Genomic DNA, 20,730 nt, shown 5'->3' with positions numbered 1-20,730 from the left:
AGTCAGGTGCGTCTGATCCTACAAGTACCTTCCTGTCAGGGAATTCTGGGTCCAAAATGACCTCTCCTGTTTCCATTTGTGATTGGGCTATGTATTCTTTCCTGACAGGGGACTTTAGTTGCTATGCGAGGGACTTACCTGACTTTGAAGGTTTCAAAGCCTGGGTGTAACATTCCTGGGCTGCTTTCTGTTCTCCCCTGATGGTGGTTATCCCCCATTCAGTTGGTATCTTCACGCATTGATGATATGTTGACGGGATTGCTTTGACATTGTGGATCCAAGGTCTGCCTAGGATTACGTTGTACGAGGATAGGCAATCCATTGCCCCGAATCTTTCATAGGAAGCTACGCCTTCCACATAGGTTGGCAAGCTGATTTCTCCCAGGGTGTTGTTTGTTTCTCCGCTGAATCCAACCAGGACACTGGATTTCTTGATAATTTTTTCTTCATCTATTTTCATGGCTTTAAGGACGTCCGGCATCACCAAGTTGATTGAACTGCCTCCATTTATTAGGATTCTTGATACCTTAGCCGTGCCAATTTGCATGGTAATTACCAGGCTATCATGGTGCAGGTCTGGTACTCCCTGCAAGTCTGAGTCATCAAAAGTAACAGCAGGTAATAACTTAGATCTAGAAGGGGGTTGAAGTTTAGATCCCTGGCGATTCGTTTAGCAGCCGAGCTGGTTAAACCACAGATTTTTTAGCTTCCGTTTATGAACTTGATTTCATAGATGGGGGGAGGAGGAGGAGGAGGAGGATCCCTGCTGTTTCCTGAATCTCTCTTGCTCGATCCTTCGTCTTTGCTCTTGGGCTGCTGGATTAAGTATTTCAGATAGCCTTTCTTTAGGAGGTAAGCCACTTGTTTCCTAAGCTGAATGCATTCTTCTGTGGTGTGTCCGATGTCTTGGGGAAAGTCACACCATCTTGTTGGGTCTTTCCTGGGGTTGTCAGATTTCTTGGGCCATCTAACTGTGTCTCCCAGGCTTTCCAGGCGTTTGATCAATCCTGCAGTATTTATAGAAAAGTTATATTTAGGAATAGTTGTTTGGCTAGAGAGGTTACCTTTGTGTTCCTGTGCCACATTGATGTCAGATCGTTCAGGGCTAGAATAGGGTGCTGATCTGGGATTGTTTCCTTTCTGGTAGGAGCTCTTCCTGTTAGTGTGGTCGTAGATTTGCTTTCCTCCGGATGAGTTTGTTCTGAAGTTGAGATCTTCTTCCAATCTGGCATGCTCTAAGGCGATGGATTGAACAGTGGCAAAGGTTGGACATGCCTTTTTGGTTAGATCTGCGTAGATGTCACTGTCAAGCAGAACTCCTTGCCTGAAAGCTTCTACCGCTGTTTCTTCGTCGCACCTGGGAATGGCCACCTTTTCTTTGACAAATCTGGTCAGGAATTCTTTGAGGGACTCTTCAGGAAGCTGCTTTACCCTGAACAAGTTACTGGGTCTCTTAGCCATGTCTCTGCTGCTTCCAAACTATTGATTGAAGGCATTGACCAAGTCTGCAAAGTTCTTGATACTTCCATTTGGGAGGTTGATGAACCATTGCAATGCTGCTCCAGTCAGAGTAGTACCAAAGTCTTTACACATGCAAACCTGCCTGAGTTCACTGGGTATTGAGGCGGCTAACATCTTCTGTTTAAATATAGCAACGTGGTTTTGTGAATCAGAGGTCCTATCATAGGTTCTCATAGATGGGACGGTAAATTTCTTGGGGAGATCAATCTTTGCAATTTCATCCGCAAAGGGTGAGTCAGCGAAGCTATCAATTTCCACCTCAGCCACATGATCTGGTACCCCGGGTATGTTTTCTATCTTGTTGTGGAGTTTCTGGATTTCCTGGAGCATAGCCATCATTATTGCTGCCTCAGTCTTGTTTGTTTCATTGTCAGGAATGATTTGTGGGCCATAGGAGGCATCTTTCTCCGTAGTTCCAAAACTGGAGAAGTCAATTTGCTTGATGATGGATGAGAATGGGGTTCCTGGCTCGAACCTGGTTTTGGAGCCTGAAGCCTGACTTTCCAATTTATTTCTCAGGCTAGATTCTGATTCCTTGAGCCTAATGATCTCGACCTCTGCTTGGGCTGCTTTATCTTGAATTGTTTCCAATTCTTTGGTTTTAGCCAAGGCAGCGGCCAATTGTTGCTCTGGGGTGAGTTCTACCATTTTTGTATGTGAGTATTAAATGAAAAATGATGAAAGAAATTTCTTGATTAGTGAACTAGATGCCCCACGGTGGGCGCCAATTGTTTTAGCAGGAATTCCCCTGAAAGGATCCAGCTTGATGATTAAGTAGTGTAGTATCTAGTTCTAATATTTAAGGCAAAAATGTAAATTGACGAATGGAAAAGATTGAGTATGAATAATATTGTATATGCTTCTTGGATAGATTGAATGGTAACAAAAGAACGTAAGATTGAATATGTAAAAATAATAGGCTAAATATGTATGTTTTATATATTTTTCAGTGTCCATTACTAATGTTCTTCCATGCTATTTATAGTCATTCTACTCCAACGTTACAATTAATCCAACGTTCACTTTGTTTGTTGGAATCGTCTCCTGATTAAAAGGGCACATTTCCTATTAATCCGGTTGACCTATTCTAATTTAACAACTTCCTATTCTTCTCCTCTTGCACGTTGTAGTTTATGGAAATAGCATGTTCTTGTGGTTGGACTTGGTCTTCCGTGAGAATAGGACATGTGCATAACTGTCTTGCTTGTTTGCTGATTAATCATCCTGCTGGAGAGTTCCATCAGCCTATTCTATGTTTGCTGTCAGACCTTTCTTCCTGGGTCTTAGCAACTTATTCATCCTCTGGTGTTCTCTTCCTGTCAAATATTAACTGTATCTGCCCGGACTCTGGTTGCCCCAGTCATTCTAATCGTATCAGGCTAAACTGAAGTCAGACCAGGCTTAAGTAGGCCTAACACTTGTGTTAGTCTCTAACCAAGTAAAGGAGAATTTTTTAAAAGGTACACCTAATTCACCCCATCCCCCTCTTAGGTGTTAATCGTTCTTAACTTTTCACGGCTCATGAGGTCGTTGACAGTCTGTAAAAGTGGAGCTCAAGTTTAGAATAGTGATAGATGATCTGCAAAAATTGTCCTTGTGTATTATTGAGCTGTAGGTGAGACACTTGGGGGGGGGGTTACAAACTTAAAGTTCTTACGAATATGTGCCTGAGAAGCAGAGAAAAAATAAACTCTGTATCATGTGTAAAAAACTAAAGCTCTCTTTGATATTATAGTTTTTGGCTAACAAATCAGTCATTGGGGTGGTACTGGTAAGAGTGGGCACCATATCAGTTGAAACATATCAATGCTACAGTTTCCCGATTTATGGAACTTCTTCTGGGTATCTTTCTTGAGTGATAAACAAGATTCCCACAAGTGAATTCCCTCTTCTTTTTCTATCAAGTACCAAGGTTCTTTCTAAATATTTTAAGAATATCTAGGATTTTTTACGATTTATCTATTCTTTTAATTAATTTGGGATAACACGTGTGATACGTGCTAATGGTTTATGAGTTTTCGCTCAGTGGCGATTTGACTTACGTTCAACTTATTGTGTCTTGTTTAAGGAATTATCTACTTTATAGTTTGCATCCTAATCTTTAATCCTACCAAGACTAGTAACTATTTAGGTCAAGTTTATATAAGTTAATTCAATTGTTTTAAAGTTGCAATCACTCTGAAGTCTGAATATGTTAAATCTAAAACCAAGTATAGATTTTGATATGCAAGCTATAATGTTCAACTTTTCGACTGTGAAATAACCTAAGCATTCTCAAGTGCGATTGACATGGGCTTAGACGAGAAATTGATGTGGGATAGGCGAGCAACAACATACGGGGTTGTGGAGATTACACGAGAAGTTCGTACAAATTATCTAAGCAATCGTTCCATTTAATAGATAGAGCCAAAATATTGAATTTATAGGAGGATCAATACTCCAAAATAAAGACAGCTTAGAAGCACATATGACTGCATTTGCATAACACCAACACCACCATTTGGAACTTGCTTCTATAAAGGATTGACAATCAAAACCCAGAACAAGTGAAGTTTCATAAACCTCCTTTAGCAAAAGTTTGATTTGATATGAATACTGGATAGTAGTTGTAAACTCACATAAAAATGTAAATAAATGACAACTCCATAATAACTACAGACTATGAGGCAAATTATCCAGTACCTTGCTTGAGTTGCTTCCAGTCAAATGTGTCCCAGCATTAGTAATTAGTAAATTTAATAATTAAAGTGTAAGATATTTCATAAAATAAATAAGTATTACATTAATATTTAATTAAATTATTTTATGAAAATTAACTTGGTCCATTGTATGATGGAATTTACATTCTGTTTCCACTATTATCTCCCATAACTTACCACTCGTAATTTAGGAAACTGTCCAATTGACTCTCTGATGGCAAGAATCTATATAAAGGGAACATATTTATTCTGATTAAGATTCAGTAAGCCTACCTCATTAAGAAAATACATCATCTAAATTGTGAGGCTGAGGGTTTGGAAGTCAGGTCACATTTGGGGCATAATAAATTGAGTTATTCATTAAGACGAATCAATTATTTTAAGCAATGGCTGGAGGTAAGTAATCGATCTCTTTTATCGCTTTCACAATCAGTTTATACATGTTCATTATGAGACTAGAACATGTTATTTTAGACTATAAGAACTTGTTGTTGGTATCCGAGCGAGTAATCGCCTATATCTTGCTTGAATATGGAAAACTTAAATTTCCGTTTTGACTTTGTATCTTGCGAACTAGATTTTATTTTAGGATTGTTATTAAATCTTTTTCGCTCTATGATATGGAATATGGAAAATTTATGCTTTGAACCTTCATAAGCCGTGTCGTGCTTTTACTCGTTTTGGAAAGGCATGATGTCAAAGATGAAAAGTAGTAAACTTTGCTGGTGTTGTTTTTAAATGGCAGACGTCTATGAGCATTTGATAATTTCAATATCCATCAAATATTAATTTTTACTTTATCAATAGAGAAGGCATGCTATTCAGCTATTGTAATGTGTTGTTTATATATACGTAAATGCCATATGAACATCATCTCAGTTTTTGGTTGGCAAAACTTTGCCTTTGTTATTTTTTTTTTTTATATACGTACACTACTACAGATACAGGCTATAACAACGGTTAAAAACCGCTGTTATATAAAAAAGCGGACGTTGTTAAAGCGTCCGTTGTTTAAGGTTTTAACAACGGTTGGTTTTCCTAAGAAACCCGTTGTGAAAACTATTAACAACGGTTTAAAGTAGAAAAACTCGTTGTGGAAAGTGTGACTAAATTTCGGTGGGAAAGTTATAACAACGGTTATAGTAGAAAAAACCGTTGTTATAACTAAAGACAACGGGTTTATTTTTTTTAAAAAACCGTTGTTGATTTTAAAAAAAAAAAATTATATATTATTAGATGCATGCATTATTACTGCGCTTATAATTCCGATGCATGCATTATTACTGCCAAATCCCTGCATATGAAAGGACAATATATGGAATGAGAAGGGTTATAAGATTTGAAGCAGATATGATGGCACAACTTCCTAAACATATATTAATTAAAAAACAACTCAAACGACACATTACTAAGTATAAATTCATGCATTATCTCCATAACCATTCCATTATCTCACTATCTCCAAACCCTAAACTACTAAAACAAACTCCAAACCCTAAATCTTTCAAACAAACTCCAAACTTCCTTCAACAATGAATGATACTATCTGTAAGACATGCATTATGACCGAATACAACAAGAGTTTCATCCGCCGGTTGCTGTACATCGAGGACAGATTCAGGAGCTACCTTGAGGAAGCTCAGATCGCACTCAAGGACGCCAAAAAAATGGCTTGACAGAGCATCAATTGTTGCAGCTATATGGCGATATAACAACTGCTGAACGAAACCTCCAAATAGCAAAGGAGGAGAGGATGGATATCATAGAAGAGAATAAGACTCTCTATGCATATCTAAGAATTGCATTTTCAATAATGTAATTCGTTTTTTTATGTATTTATATATATATATATATATTAATTAATTAATTAATTAATTAATTAAGTTTATTATGCGTTATTCCTCTCTATCATTATCTTCTTCTTTGTTTTATTTTATTTAATTTGTTTTACAAGCTAGTAAACGCAGAAAACAACAGTGACAAAACTAATTAAACCAATAATACTTAGAGAAAGAACATAATGATCGATAAAAACACTTGCAAATGAAATAATTAGAGAAAGAAAATAATGACTAAGATGACAAAAGCTAAATTAAACCATGCATATTTACCTGATAATTAGAGAAAGTAAGAGACGATGACAACAACAGTGACGGAGATGATAAAGCGACGATGAGAAAGAGAGAAAGAGACGATGAGAAAGTGTGTGTTTGTGTTTGTGTGTTTGTGTATGTTAGTTTGTGTTTGTGTTAGGTTTGTGTTTGTGGTTGTAGCTGATCTGTGTTTGTGTGGTTTATATTATGGAAAGTATTGACAACGGTTTTTACACATAAACTCGTTGTCATTAGAGAATATATTAACAACGGGTCCTTAGAAAACCGTTGTTAAAAAGTATTAACAACGGGTTTATATATAACCGTTGTAATTACTTTTCACTAACTTTGCACCAATTCTGCGCCAAATTATTAACAACGATTATAATGTATTACAGAGTAAACTGTTGTTATTAGTTTTTATATTAACAACGGTTGTGAAAGTTCGACCCGTTGTTAAAACCTATAACAACGGTTAACAACATAAAACCGTTGTAATTAAGTTTAGTAAAATTTGCGTCATCCATTCTACAACGTCTTATGGTGATTTTCGTGAATAAGCGTTGTTAAAGGGGCGTTGTAGTTGCCTGGATTTGTAGTAGTGGTATTATTGATATTGGGCTAGAATACGAGTGATTAAACTATAATTTGTTCAAGTTAAATGTGGTATTGTCACTTTGTATTAAGTTAGACCAATTTCGTTTTCTGGTCATATGATTTTTCTATATATATTAAGTTGAGTATATAGATTAAATTTCAATGTTGAATGATTCAAAATTTTATTAGTTAGAGTTTAGTCGCAGCATCTCTAATTAATTGAAATTTTATTTTGGAATCACATGTGGAAACTAGACATTATTTGTGATTAGTCGTATGTAATATAATTAACGAGACTTACCCACAAGAAACTTGTTGTATGTATTTATATGACTAAAGGATGATATATTAAATCTTGTTTCTTAATCTACCCACATGAGTTAAGAAATGTATATGATTTGATAGTATTGTCATAAAGTTAAATTTTTTATGTATCTAGCTAATTGAGTAGAGCTTTAGCCCACAAGCAAATTTTATGTCACTAGGTCTCATATTTGAGTATGATTTACAATGGTAAAACATGATAAATTTTTAAGTCTCAATTTTCTGTAATAAGCATGTTATTTATTATATTTGCAGCAGTTTTACCTGGGAGTTATACTGATATTAAATTTTACATTCCTGAATTGAATGGTGATAACTATAAGGTCTGGAAAGAGAGAATGCTACTGCAGTTGGGATGGTTAGATATTGATTATGCTATTCGGAAAGACGGACCACCTAAAGTAACTAAAGAAAGCACTAAAGAAGCAATTGATCTTTATGAAAAGTGGGAGAAATCTAATCGTGTCTCTGTAATGTTCATAAAGACAAGAATGTGTGCTAGTATTCGTGGTTCTGTCGATCACCATACTAAAGTCAAGAATCTAATTAAGGCCATCGATGAGCAGTTTGCAACTTCTGATAAAGCTCTTGCTAGTACCTTAATAATGCAGTTTTCATCTTTGAGGCTCACCGAGACTAAAGGTGTGCGTGATTATATCATGCGCATGATGGATATTGCAGCTCAACTTAAAACTTTGGAAGTTACTATGTCTGACACTTTCCTTGTGCACTTCGTTTTATGCACTCTTCCTCCAAAATATGCTCCGTTTAAGATCTCTTACAACACGCATAAGGATAAATGGTCAATTAATGAACTTATGGCCATGTGTGTTCAAGAGGATGTCAGATTATTAATGGAGGAGGGTGAAAAGGTGAACCTTACTGTTGCTTCTTCTTCAAAGAGACAAAAGGGTCACACTAAACATAAGCGAAAGGGAAAGATTTCAGCTGAGCTATTCATTAAGAAGGAGTCTACGTGTTTCTTCTTTTTTTTTTTTTTTTTTTTTTTTTTTTTTTTTGGTTAAAATGTAAGTATATTAAGAAAAATAACCGGACAAAGTCATTTACAAAACGGATCGGTTAAGGATCAAAAAGACCCATTAACCCGTCATCCGCACAAAACCAAAACTTCAGACCCCAGATAGAACCTCCCTATCTTGTCTACGTGTTTCTTCTATAAAAAGAAGGGACACATGAAGATGGACTGCATTAATTTTAAGGCTTGGCTAAAGAAGAGAGGTAATTTTCATGCGTTTGTTTGTTATGAATCTAATATGGTTAATGTTAATCATAATACATGGTGGATTGATTCTGGAACTACAATCCATGTTTCGAATATCTTGCTGGGTATGACAAACCTAAGGAAACCAGTGGGCAGTGAACTTTCAATATATTCATGAAACAAAATTAGCTCACATATGGAAGCCATTGGGACATGCAGCTTAATATTAAGTAGTGGTTTTATTTTGCATTTGGAAAAGACATTTTATGTTCCGAATTTCTCTATAAATTTGATTTCAGTATCAAGACTTTTACCTTTGGGATTTACCTTTAATTTTTCAGACTCTGGATTCAGTATTTGTGGACAACGGGGGCCCACGGGGGCCCACGGGGGAGCTTGGGAGAGAGAACAAGCGTTTGCATTTTGTGGAGTCGCCACCAATTTTTATGGGAAATTGGAACCGTTCGAATACCTCGTGCCATGTCAAGACACAAAGTAGAGACATGAACACTAAGCAATCGTTACCCTTAACATTCTATGTCTAGAATGACTCTCGTGGATGCCAATGAACACGGATGTTCACAGAGATCTGGAGTAAGGGGTGAGGGTACATATTAGGAAGCTCTTTTGATCGAACACCTAATCCCGCCCGCCTCGATAGCGGCCTCTACTAATGATTAGGGACATCATCTATACTCGATATATCGTCGATTATATGCATGCAATGCAACATCCAAGTTTTAATCCTAGCATGTGAAGATTAGACTAGGTCGGTGAACAATTAATTTAGCATACAATTGGCTCGAAGTAGGATTTAATGCTCAATTACATGTGAAAACACGTAAATAAATCATACAAATGCGATAAATATTACAATGATAGAAAATTACAATAAAAATTACAATAATTACATCGGGTTTCATTGATTTAGGTCGAAAATACCTTTGAAACGGATAATTTGAGATAAAGAATAAGAGAAAGAATTAACGAACGAATCAGTGGGCGATAATACGAGTAATAGTCAATTATACGTAAGCTAATTAAACTAGGTCAAGCAACAACGGAGTTCAGAGACAGAAATCATCCTGGAACAGGCGCAGCAGGACTGCGCCCTCTGGAAGAAGCGCAACAGATGCTGCGTCTGTTCCAAGGGTGAGTTCTGGCTGTGAAGCCGGAACTGCAAATCGCTAATGTAAAGTGGTGATTTTAATGGATAATTAATATATTTACTCGGATGAAAGTGATTAATAGGTTATTTACATGTGATTAATGGTCATAAAAGCAATAAAACATGGATGAGACGGATGCAAAGGGATTAATTACATGAATGAACGATTGATTAGTGACATTGGTGAACAAAATAGGTTAAATAAGATGAATTAACGACAAATTAATGACGAATACGACAAAAGACAGATGAAAATATATCAAAGATCGAATTCCAGAAACCCGATATGAACAAATCGAATTCCTACAATCCGGGTTGAATTTAATGACGAAAACCCGCAAATATGAGATTATAAGGGATTTAAGTCGGATTTAATGATGAATTATACGTGTGAATGAATGATAAATAATATACATGAAATTATTAGACTATTGTATCGAAGAATTAAAGAAAACAAACGAAAACAAACAAAGATTGACGAATTACAGAGGACGAAGGAAGAAGAAAGGAAGCAGAATCTGCGCGGCCCTCACGAAGAGGCGCAGCGAGAATGCGCTCCTTCGAAGAGGCGCAGCGAGAATCTGCGCTCCTTCGAAGAGGCGCAGCAGTTGCTGCGTCCTTTCTCGACGGTTTGTCTTCTGGAAATCCGTAAAAAGAGGTTTTGAAGCACGGTTTTAGAAATCGGTTTTAAGAGATGTTTTCGACATAAACTTTACATTAATGATGATACAAAAAGTAAAGAACAATAAATAAAAGAGAGATTTACACCCTCAGACTTACATGTTTGACGAAACGAGATGAACTAAGTTATCGATTAGTGTTGCTCGACTCGAATGTAGACGAAAGTGCCCTCGTAAGAGGAAAAACGATTAGATTAATTAAGTTGATTGATGTGGAGTTGGTCAAATTGGTCGGTCATGCAAACGAGGCTGGTACTCAGAAGGATCCGAGCTTACGTGGTCGAATGTTCAAGCACGTAGACGCCAAAAAGTAAGAACAAAGGTCTAGAATGCAAAGGGAGAAGAGAAGGGCGGACACTCGCGTGAGAAATATGAAGAGCGAAGGCTCTTATTTATACTAATCACGTGAAGGAATAGGGTTTTTGGAGAGACTTTGGAAGTGAATCTCGGAAAGATATGAAAAAGATACGAAAAATACGCAGAAAAGGACCTGGGAAGAGGCGCAACAGTCACTGCGTCTCTTGGAAGAGGCGCAGCACCTGCTGCGTCTATTCCCAGGTGGTTTCCTCCTGCGGAAGAAAGATTTCCGTGTTTAAGTTATGGAAGGACGGAATAATTTGGTTTTCCTTAATATTTTGTATGAATATTACGGGAAATTGTTTACCAAAGAATAAAGATTGTGAAATATTTATAAAATATGGAATAGAAATATCCGGATAGAACATTCTGACTCGGGATTTTACGGTTATCAGAAAATGGAGACGGTTTTAGGCCCGGACTCCAAATGTACTCTAATTACTGTCAAAACGACCGTATCGGTGCGTAGATGACAACTAAGCGGTAGACATTAGTGTTTGAGCAATCACTTGACGATAAACTTACGAACTGTCACAAATCGTTCCGCGTAGCAAACATGCGGCCCAATCATCACCGGGTGGTTTGCAGGAGGTGCAGAAATGAGGTATCTACAGATCCCCTACTTTGACTGAGGCTTGGACAAGGCGAAAGTCAAAGTATAGCCATCAGGTATATCGAAGATTACAACCTGACGACTATGGCGACGCGAGGCGGCTCAAGGGGTCTGAGCCAAGGACCTGTCGTCGGGAACATTTTAGAGTCTGTCGACTATCGGGGAGGGTCGTTTAAAGTCCATTAGACTACATAAGGAGGCTCGCCAGCCATAAGAAGAGATCATACTTGAGACTTCTGGACGAAACGAGACTGAAGACGCTTCGGCGAAACTCTTGGCGAAACTCTTGGGTCTGAAGGCATGAAGGTTTATCCTGAAAAGGGGTATCTGAAGAATTATAAGGAAACGATGACTTTGAGGAAAGACAGCAGGACACAGCCTGGAACTGCTGGGAGAAATCTGTTTGTGTTCAGCTTCAAACAAACTTCGGAAGAATTCGGGGTCGATGTTGATCTCCATGTCTCGAGAGGAAATGACTGTCGGTCATGAACTCTCGTTGGGGAACATAATCGGGAACTTATCTCCATGTCTCGAGAGAGAAAGTCTATCCGTGTACTTTCGTTGGGGAATATAATAAAGGCGTGTCGAAACACCTGTGAAAGAACATCTGCTCGTTCTGACAAGCAAAATCTTGGAAGCGATAAATAACGTATGATAATCTGCTGTTGGCTTATAAATGCGGGTTGGAACGAAAGATAATCGTTAAACGGACTAAAAAGATAAAATGGCATTGGGGAAGAGGCGCACCAAAGATGGGCCCACAAATAATGAACTCATAATGAATTTTTGAAAACTCGTATGGAGGGAACACCAGGAAGAGGCGCAGCAAGAGCTGCATCTCTTGGAATAGGCGCAGCGCCTGCTGCGTCTGTTCCCAAAGGTGTATTTTCTGCGTAAAAACGCGATAAACAGAGGGTTTGCAATTCATTTACTCGAAACATAAATCATCCTTTTCTTTCTCAAATCTTAACCAATTCCGCCAAGGTTTGATCCAAAAGCTTGCATTAATCATGACTAATCGAGGTATGTGTCTCATTCTTGCATTAAATCTATATTTATAATTCGAAAATTTGGGGCTTTTCCCCCAAATGCATTTGCCTTGTAAAATTGATACTAGAAACGGATAATTGGTAGTATAAGGAACGTAACCATGTATTTGTTTCGAATTTTCGTTGAGTTTTGAGCATTTGAGTGAAATTGAGACGGTTTCACAGCTAGACCGTAAATTGCTTCGAAAATAGCCTTAGGATTACCCATTTGCGATGAAACTTGATATTCGGAATCCTTGGATGATGGGTAAACTTCTTATCATCTCGGAATTTTGGTTTGTGACGGCTTTTTCAGGACATTGTTTTAGGGCATAATCGCCGTTATAACGAAATGCTGCTGAAATTTCGACTCGAACCCGGAACTAGGCTTCAACTTAGGCTTGACTTGACCCTAATTACCAGATGAGTGATCGGGTTTGTGAGAATATGGCCAAAGATGGCGAGAAAAGAGCGATTTCAGGGCTTCCAAAGGCTCGAAAATCCCTTAACTAAGGCTTGTCGTCATGTGACGCGGCCTAAATTTGCTTTAATATCGCAGGTGATGAGGCTTCTACTTCTGGGAGGGCTCCCATGGAGATAGACGCTGCTATTATCGAGGAGGCTTTGGAGCAGGCTTTCACCGCCGCGGTGATGGCTGCTGGGGACGAGGTCCATGAGGAGGAGGCTGTTGAGGAGGAGGCCCCGAGGCGGGCCAACGTTGGACGAGGAGGTCGTCAGCTGAGGGGAGCACCCGCGTGGGCTGAGGCCTGGGAGAGTAGGTACTTGCTTTGGGCTGCAGAGGGTCACCTGTCCTACAGGACGGTGAAGAGTTTGGTAATTTTGAATTCATTACTCATTACTCACCTTCTTTCATTTCATTTGCTCATATCTTATCCAACTTTCATTCAAAACTAAAGATAGCTTTTGTTTCAAATCACAATAGGAGGCCGGGAACATCAGGTCGTTTTTGGGTTACACGACAGCGATGGAGTGCTACGAGCGGCTGTCGGCAGAGGAGCGCGCCATGATCGAGCGTGGAGCGTTTGATGCCTTGGTGCAGGCCTGGAGGGATATCGCGAAGAGGAAGTTGCGGGCTAACCTTAGCCTGGTCCGCGCTTTCTTGGACCGATTCTGGGACACGACTTCCACTTTTCACAAGCCTTTTGGTGAGGTGGGAGTCACTCTGGAGGACTGCGGCATGATTTCTGGTATGCCGTGTGGGACTGAGGCTGTGGAGTGGCCGGAGACTGCCATGAGGGTGGACTCGGCCGAGGCTAGGAGGTTGATCGGCTGGAACTTGTCACCGAAGGTCACATTACGCCCGGTCCGTGCCCGCTTCCTATGTCCGAGACTACTTTGCGGGGAAGACCTCGGCGCTGGTGACGATTGACGGGAGAGAGACGGCTCCTCTTCCCTGTACAGCTGAGCAGAGGGCTCGTTTGTGGCTTTGGTGGTTTCTGTCTTCGATATACCTCGGAGACAAGGGAGAAAGGCTGTCGACGAAGCTTCTTCCCTTTCTTTCTGACCTGAGCTCCCTAGGGCGTTGGGACTGGGTCACTGCTGGTTTTGCGGTCCTCATCCGCTTCATGAGGGCCATGGTTCGCCCGGAGTTGATGGAGAAGGGGACTTCTCCTGGTGTCGTCGGACCTGGACTGCTTCTGGAGGTATGAACCTTCATTTAGACTAAAATCAATTGTTTTTCTTATCAAGTTACGAAAGATCGTTATTGACTATCTTGCTTTACAGGCGTGGGTGTACTCCTAATTTCCGAGCCTCTCGCCCAAGAGGACGGAGCCGCTGGAGAAGGCCTATCCCGTAGTGAGGGATTGGGTGATGTGCAGGACGAGGAGCAAGCGTTCCTCTCACGGTGTTTACCAGCGGGACGTGAACGCTCTGCAGCTGGACAGCGTGAGCATCTCACTTATATTCATTTTGCTTCTATATTACTTCTAATCGATCATAAGAATGATTCCTTGTTTATCTTGTCCCAGTGGGTGCCCAGGCCTTGGACGGAGTACGCTGGAGCGCCTTCTTTTGTGGTTGAGGTCCTTCGTCCTAGGAGCTCGAGCTGGCTGCTGTTGAGGACGTCGATGGGTCCTTTGTGGTACTTGGGCGAGTGCTTGGCTCGTCAGTGCTCTCGGGATGTGTTGACGGTTCCCATCGATCCTCCTAGGACGATGTTCAGGGAGCCTTCTGAGGCAGAGAGGGAGGCTGACTTGGCTGGCGTCGGTGGTGACGCCCTCCTTCTTCCTGGCGAGGACTACTCGGTGTTCCTCTACGGAAGGTTGGCGTACTGGCCGGTAGTGGTGAGCATCTTTACTCTTCTTTATTCTTGATTTTGAGAGTACGATGAAAGATCATCGATTAACGAGAGACTTTTGACTTTGCAGGAGGTTGAGGCGGCGGGCATCGAGCCCGCAGAGTACCCCGAGACCCACGAGTACACTGACGCGACTGGGACGACGACGATCTCCGAGCTGCGCGACTTTGACGTGGCTGTGACGGATGCTGGCAGCATCTGATTTGGAGGGTGAGCCTCTAATTTGCATAATTTTTGTGTAAGGACACATTTGATTGAACTTTATTCAATTATTGAGAACCTCTTTTTTTTTTTTAAAATGCAGGTTGCGCCGTCTCGGTTGGTGGCGTTATGGAGGGTGGCCAACCGGCTGCGGGCTACTGCCGTCGAGGCACTTGTCGGCGGTCGAGGTCGTCAGGTATGAACCTTGTGCCTATTTCATTTTTGAATTTTGATTTTCCTTGTAAATTGTTTGAAATGATTGACACGAGACAGTTTTGTTGTTTACAGGGGGACCGTGAGCTGGAGCGAGAGTTGGCCCAGTCTCGGGAGGAGACGGCTCGCTTGTTGAGGGAGCTCGAGGTTCGCGACGCCGAGTTTGCTGCTCTCGTGGCAAGGGTTGGGGAGCTGGAGGGCGACCGACAGTAGTTTTGTTTTGTTGTTTGTATCTTACACATTTGTACATTTTGGACCTTCATTTTGACATTTCGGGCTTGCTTGGGGCTCGAGCCCCCAGTTTGTTGTACATTTCCCTTTTTGGTTGTATATATGATGGCCTGAGTGCCTTTGCTGCTGGGTTGCGTTGCTTGTATCTGCAGGTTAGCTTTGAACAGGTTTGGTAGATGACGGTTTACGCCATCATGCTGCCGAAATTTACATAGAAATCACGCAAAGAATACATTTGTATATACATACGGCCTGAATTAGCGCAAAACGAATGACTCAAGAGAATGCAAAAATGTAAAACAAAATGCAAAAATGCAAAAATTTGCCGGAAATGACCGGACGGTAGGGAGGATTACCCCTAAAAAAAAAAAAATAGAACCCTATAAGTTAGAAATGAAATGATTAAAAAGAAATGAAAGAAATATATAAATTTTGAAATGAATTAAATTGGAATTGAAAATTATTTCCTAAAATGAATTACATTAATAATGAAAATTATTTCCTAAAATGAAAAAGTACAAGTGTGGTAAAATGACGAAAATGTTGATATCGCCTCGAGATGCGTGCCCGCGGAATTAGGAAACATGAAATATGGTAATTTCCACGTATTTACCAAAACAATAACCCGTAGGAATAGGAAATTATTCGTCACGGAATTTAGGAAAGATCCAATGCGGAAAATCACAGTAACCTTGGTGAGGAAGAGGCGCAACATGAGCTGCGTCCCTTTGAAGAGGCGCAGCAGGTGCTGCGCCTGTTCTCAGGTGTGTCTGCTCTGGCAGATTTTAGGAAACAGAAATTAGTATAAATAGAGACATCGATAGAGCTTTTATTCACACAATTCTTCCGTCTCTTCTTCGTCTTATTACATAAAATTCTCAAAACAAGCACTCATCATGAATACTTTGGAGATTCGCCTAAAAGAGTGGACCAACAAGTTTTCAACATGGAGAAACATGACATGGGCGCCTATAATCTTGGATCATTGTTGAGTTTGAAGCTTATCAAGGTTGTCAAACCATTCTTGGATGCTTGTCTTGATTACTGGGACCCGAATTATCATGTTTTTGCGTTCCCTGGAGGCGACATTTGCCCATTTCCTGAAGAAATTGCTGCGATCGGTGGGTGGGACCCAGAGCACTTGCCTGCTATTCCTTCTACTTCGCAAGGGTATAAAAGCAAATTTAGAGACTTGCTTGGATTGACTAGACTTGAGGTGGACCGTCTAGTGACCTCGAAAGGAGTGCGAATATTGGACTTCATTGACCGATTTATTAACAGGGTCGACCCCACCGTTTCTTATGTTGCTAGGCGAAGGGCTTTTGGATTTTGCTTGTTGCATGTGCATGTCCTACAAGGGCATGTTGATGAAGACTTGAGAGGTGATCCCCGTCTTCTGGGCCTAGTTGAGCAAATGGAGCTGCGCAGGAGCCCAGCTTGTTTATGCTTAGGAGAGATCTTGTTGGGTTAGGATAATAGGAAAGCCAATCGTGACCTACCGTATTTGGGAAGTCCCGTTATCTTGCAGGTAAAAGAACATCTTTTTTTTTTTTCTTTTTCGTTTTTTTTATGTCTAATACCCGCTCTTGGTAGGTCTGGCTTATGGAACGGCTTCGATTGATCGAGCCTCCCGTTCATGTTCCTTCTTATCATGCTCGTTCGATTGCAATGAGAACCAGGTTGTACATGGTGGTCTTCACTCGAGTCTGCGATTACTGGAAGAATAAACTGAAGAGTGATGATGGCCCCTTGATTAGGTGGATTGTACCATGGTGGCACCTCAAATCTGTCACTGAAGTGTCTTCTTTGGATCCTACTCGATCTGTGCGCATTCTTGGCTTGGAATTCATGGTGTGCATCTTCCCGGAAAGGCTAATGAGACAGGTTGGACTAAAACAGATGATCCCAAAGCTTGATACCGTCTCGCAGACCGCTGTGGCGCTTACTACTGAAAGTCGAAGGGAGTGGGCCATTAAATGGGCCCAAAGAAACATGTGGTTCTTGAACTCTTCTGCTAATGCCTTATGGGTGTCGGATTTTTGTCTGCGATGGAGGAAAGCTACTACTCCGGAAGAGCGCGAGAGATTGAGGAAGCGGGAGCCTGTTGACTACAAGGTGCGCGAGGTGGAAAAGGAGAAAGAGAAGCATCTGACCGAGGGAGAGGAAGAAGCCGGGTTTTGAGTTGTTCATCCTTCGAAGAAACCAAAGACTTCTCCTGCCGTAGAGATTGTGATTGGCAAGAATGGTAAGGCTAGGCACCGAGAAAGACCATTGGTGATTAGGTCCGAAGTGGCGCAAGAGCGTCCGGCTCGAGGTCGTGACAAGAAGTATGACAAGAATGACAAGGGCAAAGGGAAGATGGAGGAATAACCCTAGTCATTATTTATTTATTATTATTATTATTGTTGTTGTAATAAAAAGGTGGGGTTTTTAGAATCCTAGCCTATTTTTATTTTTATTTTTATTATGTAACGTATTATTATTACTAGAAAGTGAATGAAATAAAAAAGGTTAATTGGTTATGAAACCGTTGTGATATTCTATTTATTATTCTTGTCGAATTCCAAATGCAATGCTAATGTCCTTTTATTTACATTTTGAAATAATGAGTTGTATCCCGTGAAGGATTGCCTACGTATTCATTAAAAAATGAAATCAAACCCTTGCGCGTAGTTCGAGTAAATGTAAAAGAATAATTGTTCTAAGCAAGAGCTTGTAATGAACTTAGAAAATAAGAATGAGCTTTTGCTTACTCTGAAGGTGCAGTTTAGTTTATTTGATGATATGAGGATGACAAATTTGTCAAAATGCAAGAGCAGAGTGACATTAGCTTATTTCAGCTTGGCCAGGGGCCGTTTATTTAGTACCACAAGAGCGACACGTGAGGTTTATGCGAGGCGTGTTTTTTGTTCCTATTCTAGGCATAGTACCGTTTTAGTTGGTCGAGGTTTGTCGGGTTGGAAAAATCATTCCCATCTAGGTTTGTGATCCTAACCGCACCCCCTGGAAGTATGGATTTGACTAGGAATGGCCCGACCCAATTAGGTTTGAATTTTCCCCGTGGATCGACAGGTAAAAGAGCTCTAACCGATTTGAGTACTAAGTCTCCTTCTTTGATGTTCCTGGGCCTAACCCTTTTGTTGATAGCGCGTTTGATACGTGCTTGATATGTTTGGACATTGTGCAAGGCGCGTAGCCTACGTTCATCCAGGAGGATGAGTTCTTCATATCTATCTCTCTTCCAGTCGGCTTCTGAGATTTGACTTTCGAGTAAGATACGCAAGGATGGTATCTCTAACTCGACTGGTTGTACAGCTTCCATGCCGTAAGTCAAATAGAAAGAGGTGGCCCCAGTGGGCGTCCTAACAGATGTGCGATATCCCCACAAAGCAAAGGGTATCTTGCTTGGCCAATCTCGATAGTTGTCAATCATTTTCTTGAGAATTGTGACGTTCTTGTTTGCTGCCTCTACCGCGCCATTAGTCTGTGGTCTATATGGCGAAGAGTGGTGATGCCTAATTTTGTACTTGGCTAGCAATTGCTCTGTCTCAGCTTGGAAATGTGATCCGTTATCACTAATGATCTCATGTGGGCAACCGTATCGACATATGATGTTGTTTTGTATGAACTTTGCCACGTTTTTAGCCGTGAGGCTAGTGTAGGAAGCCGCCATTTGGTGAAGTAGTCGATTGCCACTAGGATGAAACAGTGACCTCCTGTTCCGGCTGGAGTTATCTTCCCGATTATATCAATTCCCCAGGCAGAAAATGGCCAAGGAGATGTCATCGTATAGAGCAATGAAGGAGGGACATGTTGTACATTCCCGAAGATTTGGCAATTGTGGCAATGTCTTACATATTTGATGCAATCGGATTCCATTGTGGTCCAATAATACCCCAAACGTGTGATTTTCTTTGCCATCATGGGCCCACTCATGTGAGGACCGCATTCTCCATCGTGGACTTCTTCCATCACTTTCCGCGCCTGTGAATGATCAAGGCAACGTAGGATTACACCGAGAGGTGTTCTTTTGTATAACTCTCCTTACATGAGAACGTATTGGGAAGCTAGCAGGCGTATAGCGCGTTGTCCTCTCTTGTCCATATCCGGTGGATAGGTACCGTTGAGCTTGAAATTTAGGATTGCTTGGAACCAGGGTTCCTGTGCGATTTGCTCTTCATCGGTGATTTGATGGACATAAGCCGGCTCTGACCGTCGTTCGATGCATAAAGGCATTTCCACCATGTCGTCTGGCATATTAATCAAAGATGCAAGTTTTGCAAGAGCATCTGCAAATTGATTTTCCTCCCGAGGTAGGTGTAGATGTAATACTACGTATTTATGAGTCTTGGGGCACTCTATCGAGTAGGCCTTTCTCTGTCGAGTAAGGGCGTGTTGCGGATTAAAATAGTTTCTGACCTGTTGGGTACTCGATCGAGTAACATGGGTACTCGATCGAGTAAGGGGGCACTCGATCGAGTACCTTAGCTACTCGATCGAGTAGGCGGTTTACGGGGGCTGTTTTCTCGGGTTTTGTTAATAATGCGATTAGAGTATATAATACTTCCGTCATTTTTCCTAAATCACTTTTCAAAACCTAATCACTGTGAGAAAAGAAAGCAAATTACGTTATTAGCTTTAATCGTATTGTTGGCAAATCCCGGAGCTTCGAAGGTCGGATTTCACTTTCCTTTATACCGTTGTGATCCTTGCGTCGAGGGTAAGACCTATATACCATTTTTATGATGTTTCTTTAAAGTTGGTTAAACCCTAGTTTGGGGGATTTGGGGGTTTTGTTGTTTGTATGCTTGGTAGTGATTATGTGTTTGTATATTAGGAGGAGGATTCGTAGAGGAAGCTTTTTGATATCAGCTCTGAGATCGTCTGATTGTTGTGCTTTCAAGGTAGGGTTTCCCTACTTAGTATTACTTACATAATGTGTGGTGATTGTGCTGTAGTTAGTGTGGTTGATTAATTCAGACGGTTGTGATTATACATTGTTGATAGATTCAGACGGTTGTTGATATTGTGATTGTGATTGTTTGTCTATGGTTCTCGAGATGCGTTCTCGGCTGAGTGGAGTCATTTGCGGGAGTGGCTTCACGCCCTAGTTTCGCCCTTTGTGGAACCCGCCACGGAAGGGGATGTGCACATTAATGGGACAGGGTTATCGCTCGGTATGATGAGCGGGGATTTGGTGGGTACGGCTGCGGTCCCCCACTGGCAGGGCTGGTCCAGTGGACAGTCGGTGACGGAGATGGAGTGGAGTGGATGATTGTGTATGATTGTATGAGCTGTATTGTTTACTGTTCTATTGGTTATATAATTTATGTAAATAGTACTGACCCCGATTATTGTTTTAAAACCTGCGGTGATCCATTCGGGGATGGTGAGCAGATATTGAGCAGGTATGAGTTGAGTACTGGGATAGCTGGGATGTGCCACGATCTGATGATAGAAGTC

At 40.9% G+C, this 20,730-nt stretch overlaps 1 protein-coding gene across 1 annotated transcript; it reads left to right on the top strand.

Annotated features, from left to right (window-relative positions):
* The first annotated feature begins 4,606 nt into the window (after nt 1-4,606).
* On the top strand, nt 4,607-8,680 carry LOC141590474 (uncharacterized). The gene is made up of 3 exons (XM_074411065.1): nt 4,607-4,616; nt 7,490-8,212; nt 8,646-8,680. Exons 1-3 carry the CDS (start codon nt 4,607-4,609, stop codon nt 8,678-8,680), a joined length of 768 nt encoding a protein of 255 aa, XP_074267166.1.
* The last annotated feature ends 12,050 nt before the right edge of the window (nt 8,681-20,730 follow it).

The sequence above is a fragment of the Silene latifolia genome, chromosome 7, assembly GCF_048544455.1.
Source record: "Silene latifolia isolate original U9 population chromosome 7, ASM4854445v1, whole genome shotgun sequence".
Taxonomy (NCBI): domain Eukaryota; kingdom Viridiplantae; phylum Streptophyta; class Magnoliopsida; order Caryophyllales; family Caryophyllaceae; genus Silene; species Silene latifolia.
This window is presented reverse-complemented; position numbering and strand designations above follow the sequence as displayed.

Bases quoted from the DNA above. Each gene is read 5' to 3' on its own strand.
- LOC141590474 (XM_074411065.1), top strand. The intron at 8,213-8,645 runs GTTTCTTCTTTT...AAACAAAATTAG, and splicing joins CATTAAGAAGGAGTCTACGT to CTCACATATGGAAGCCATTG.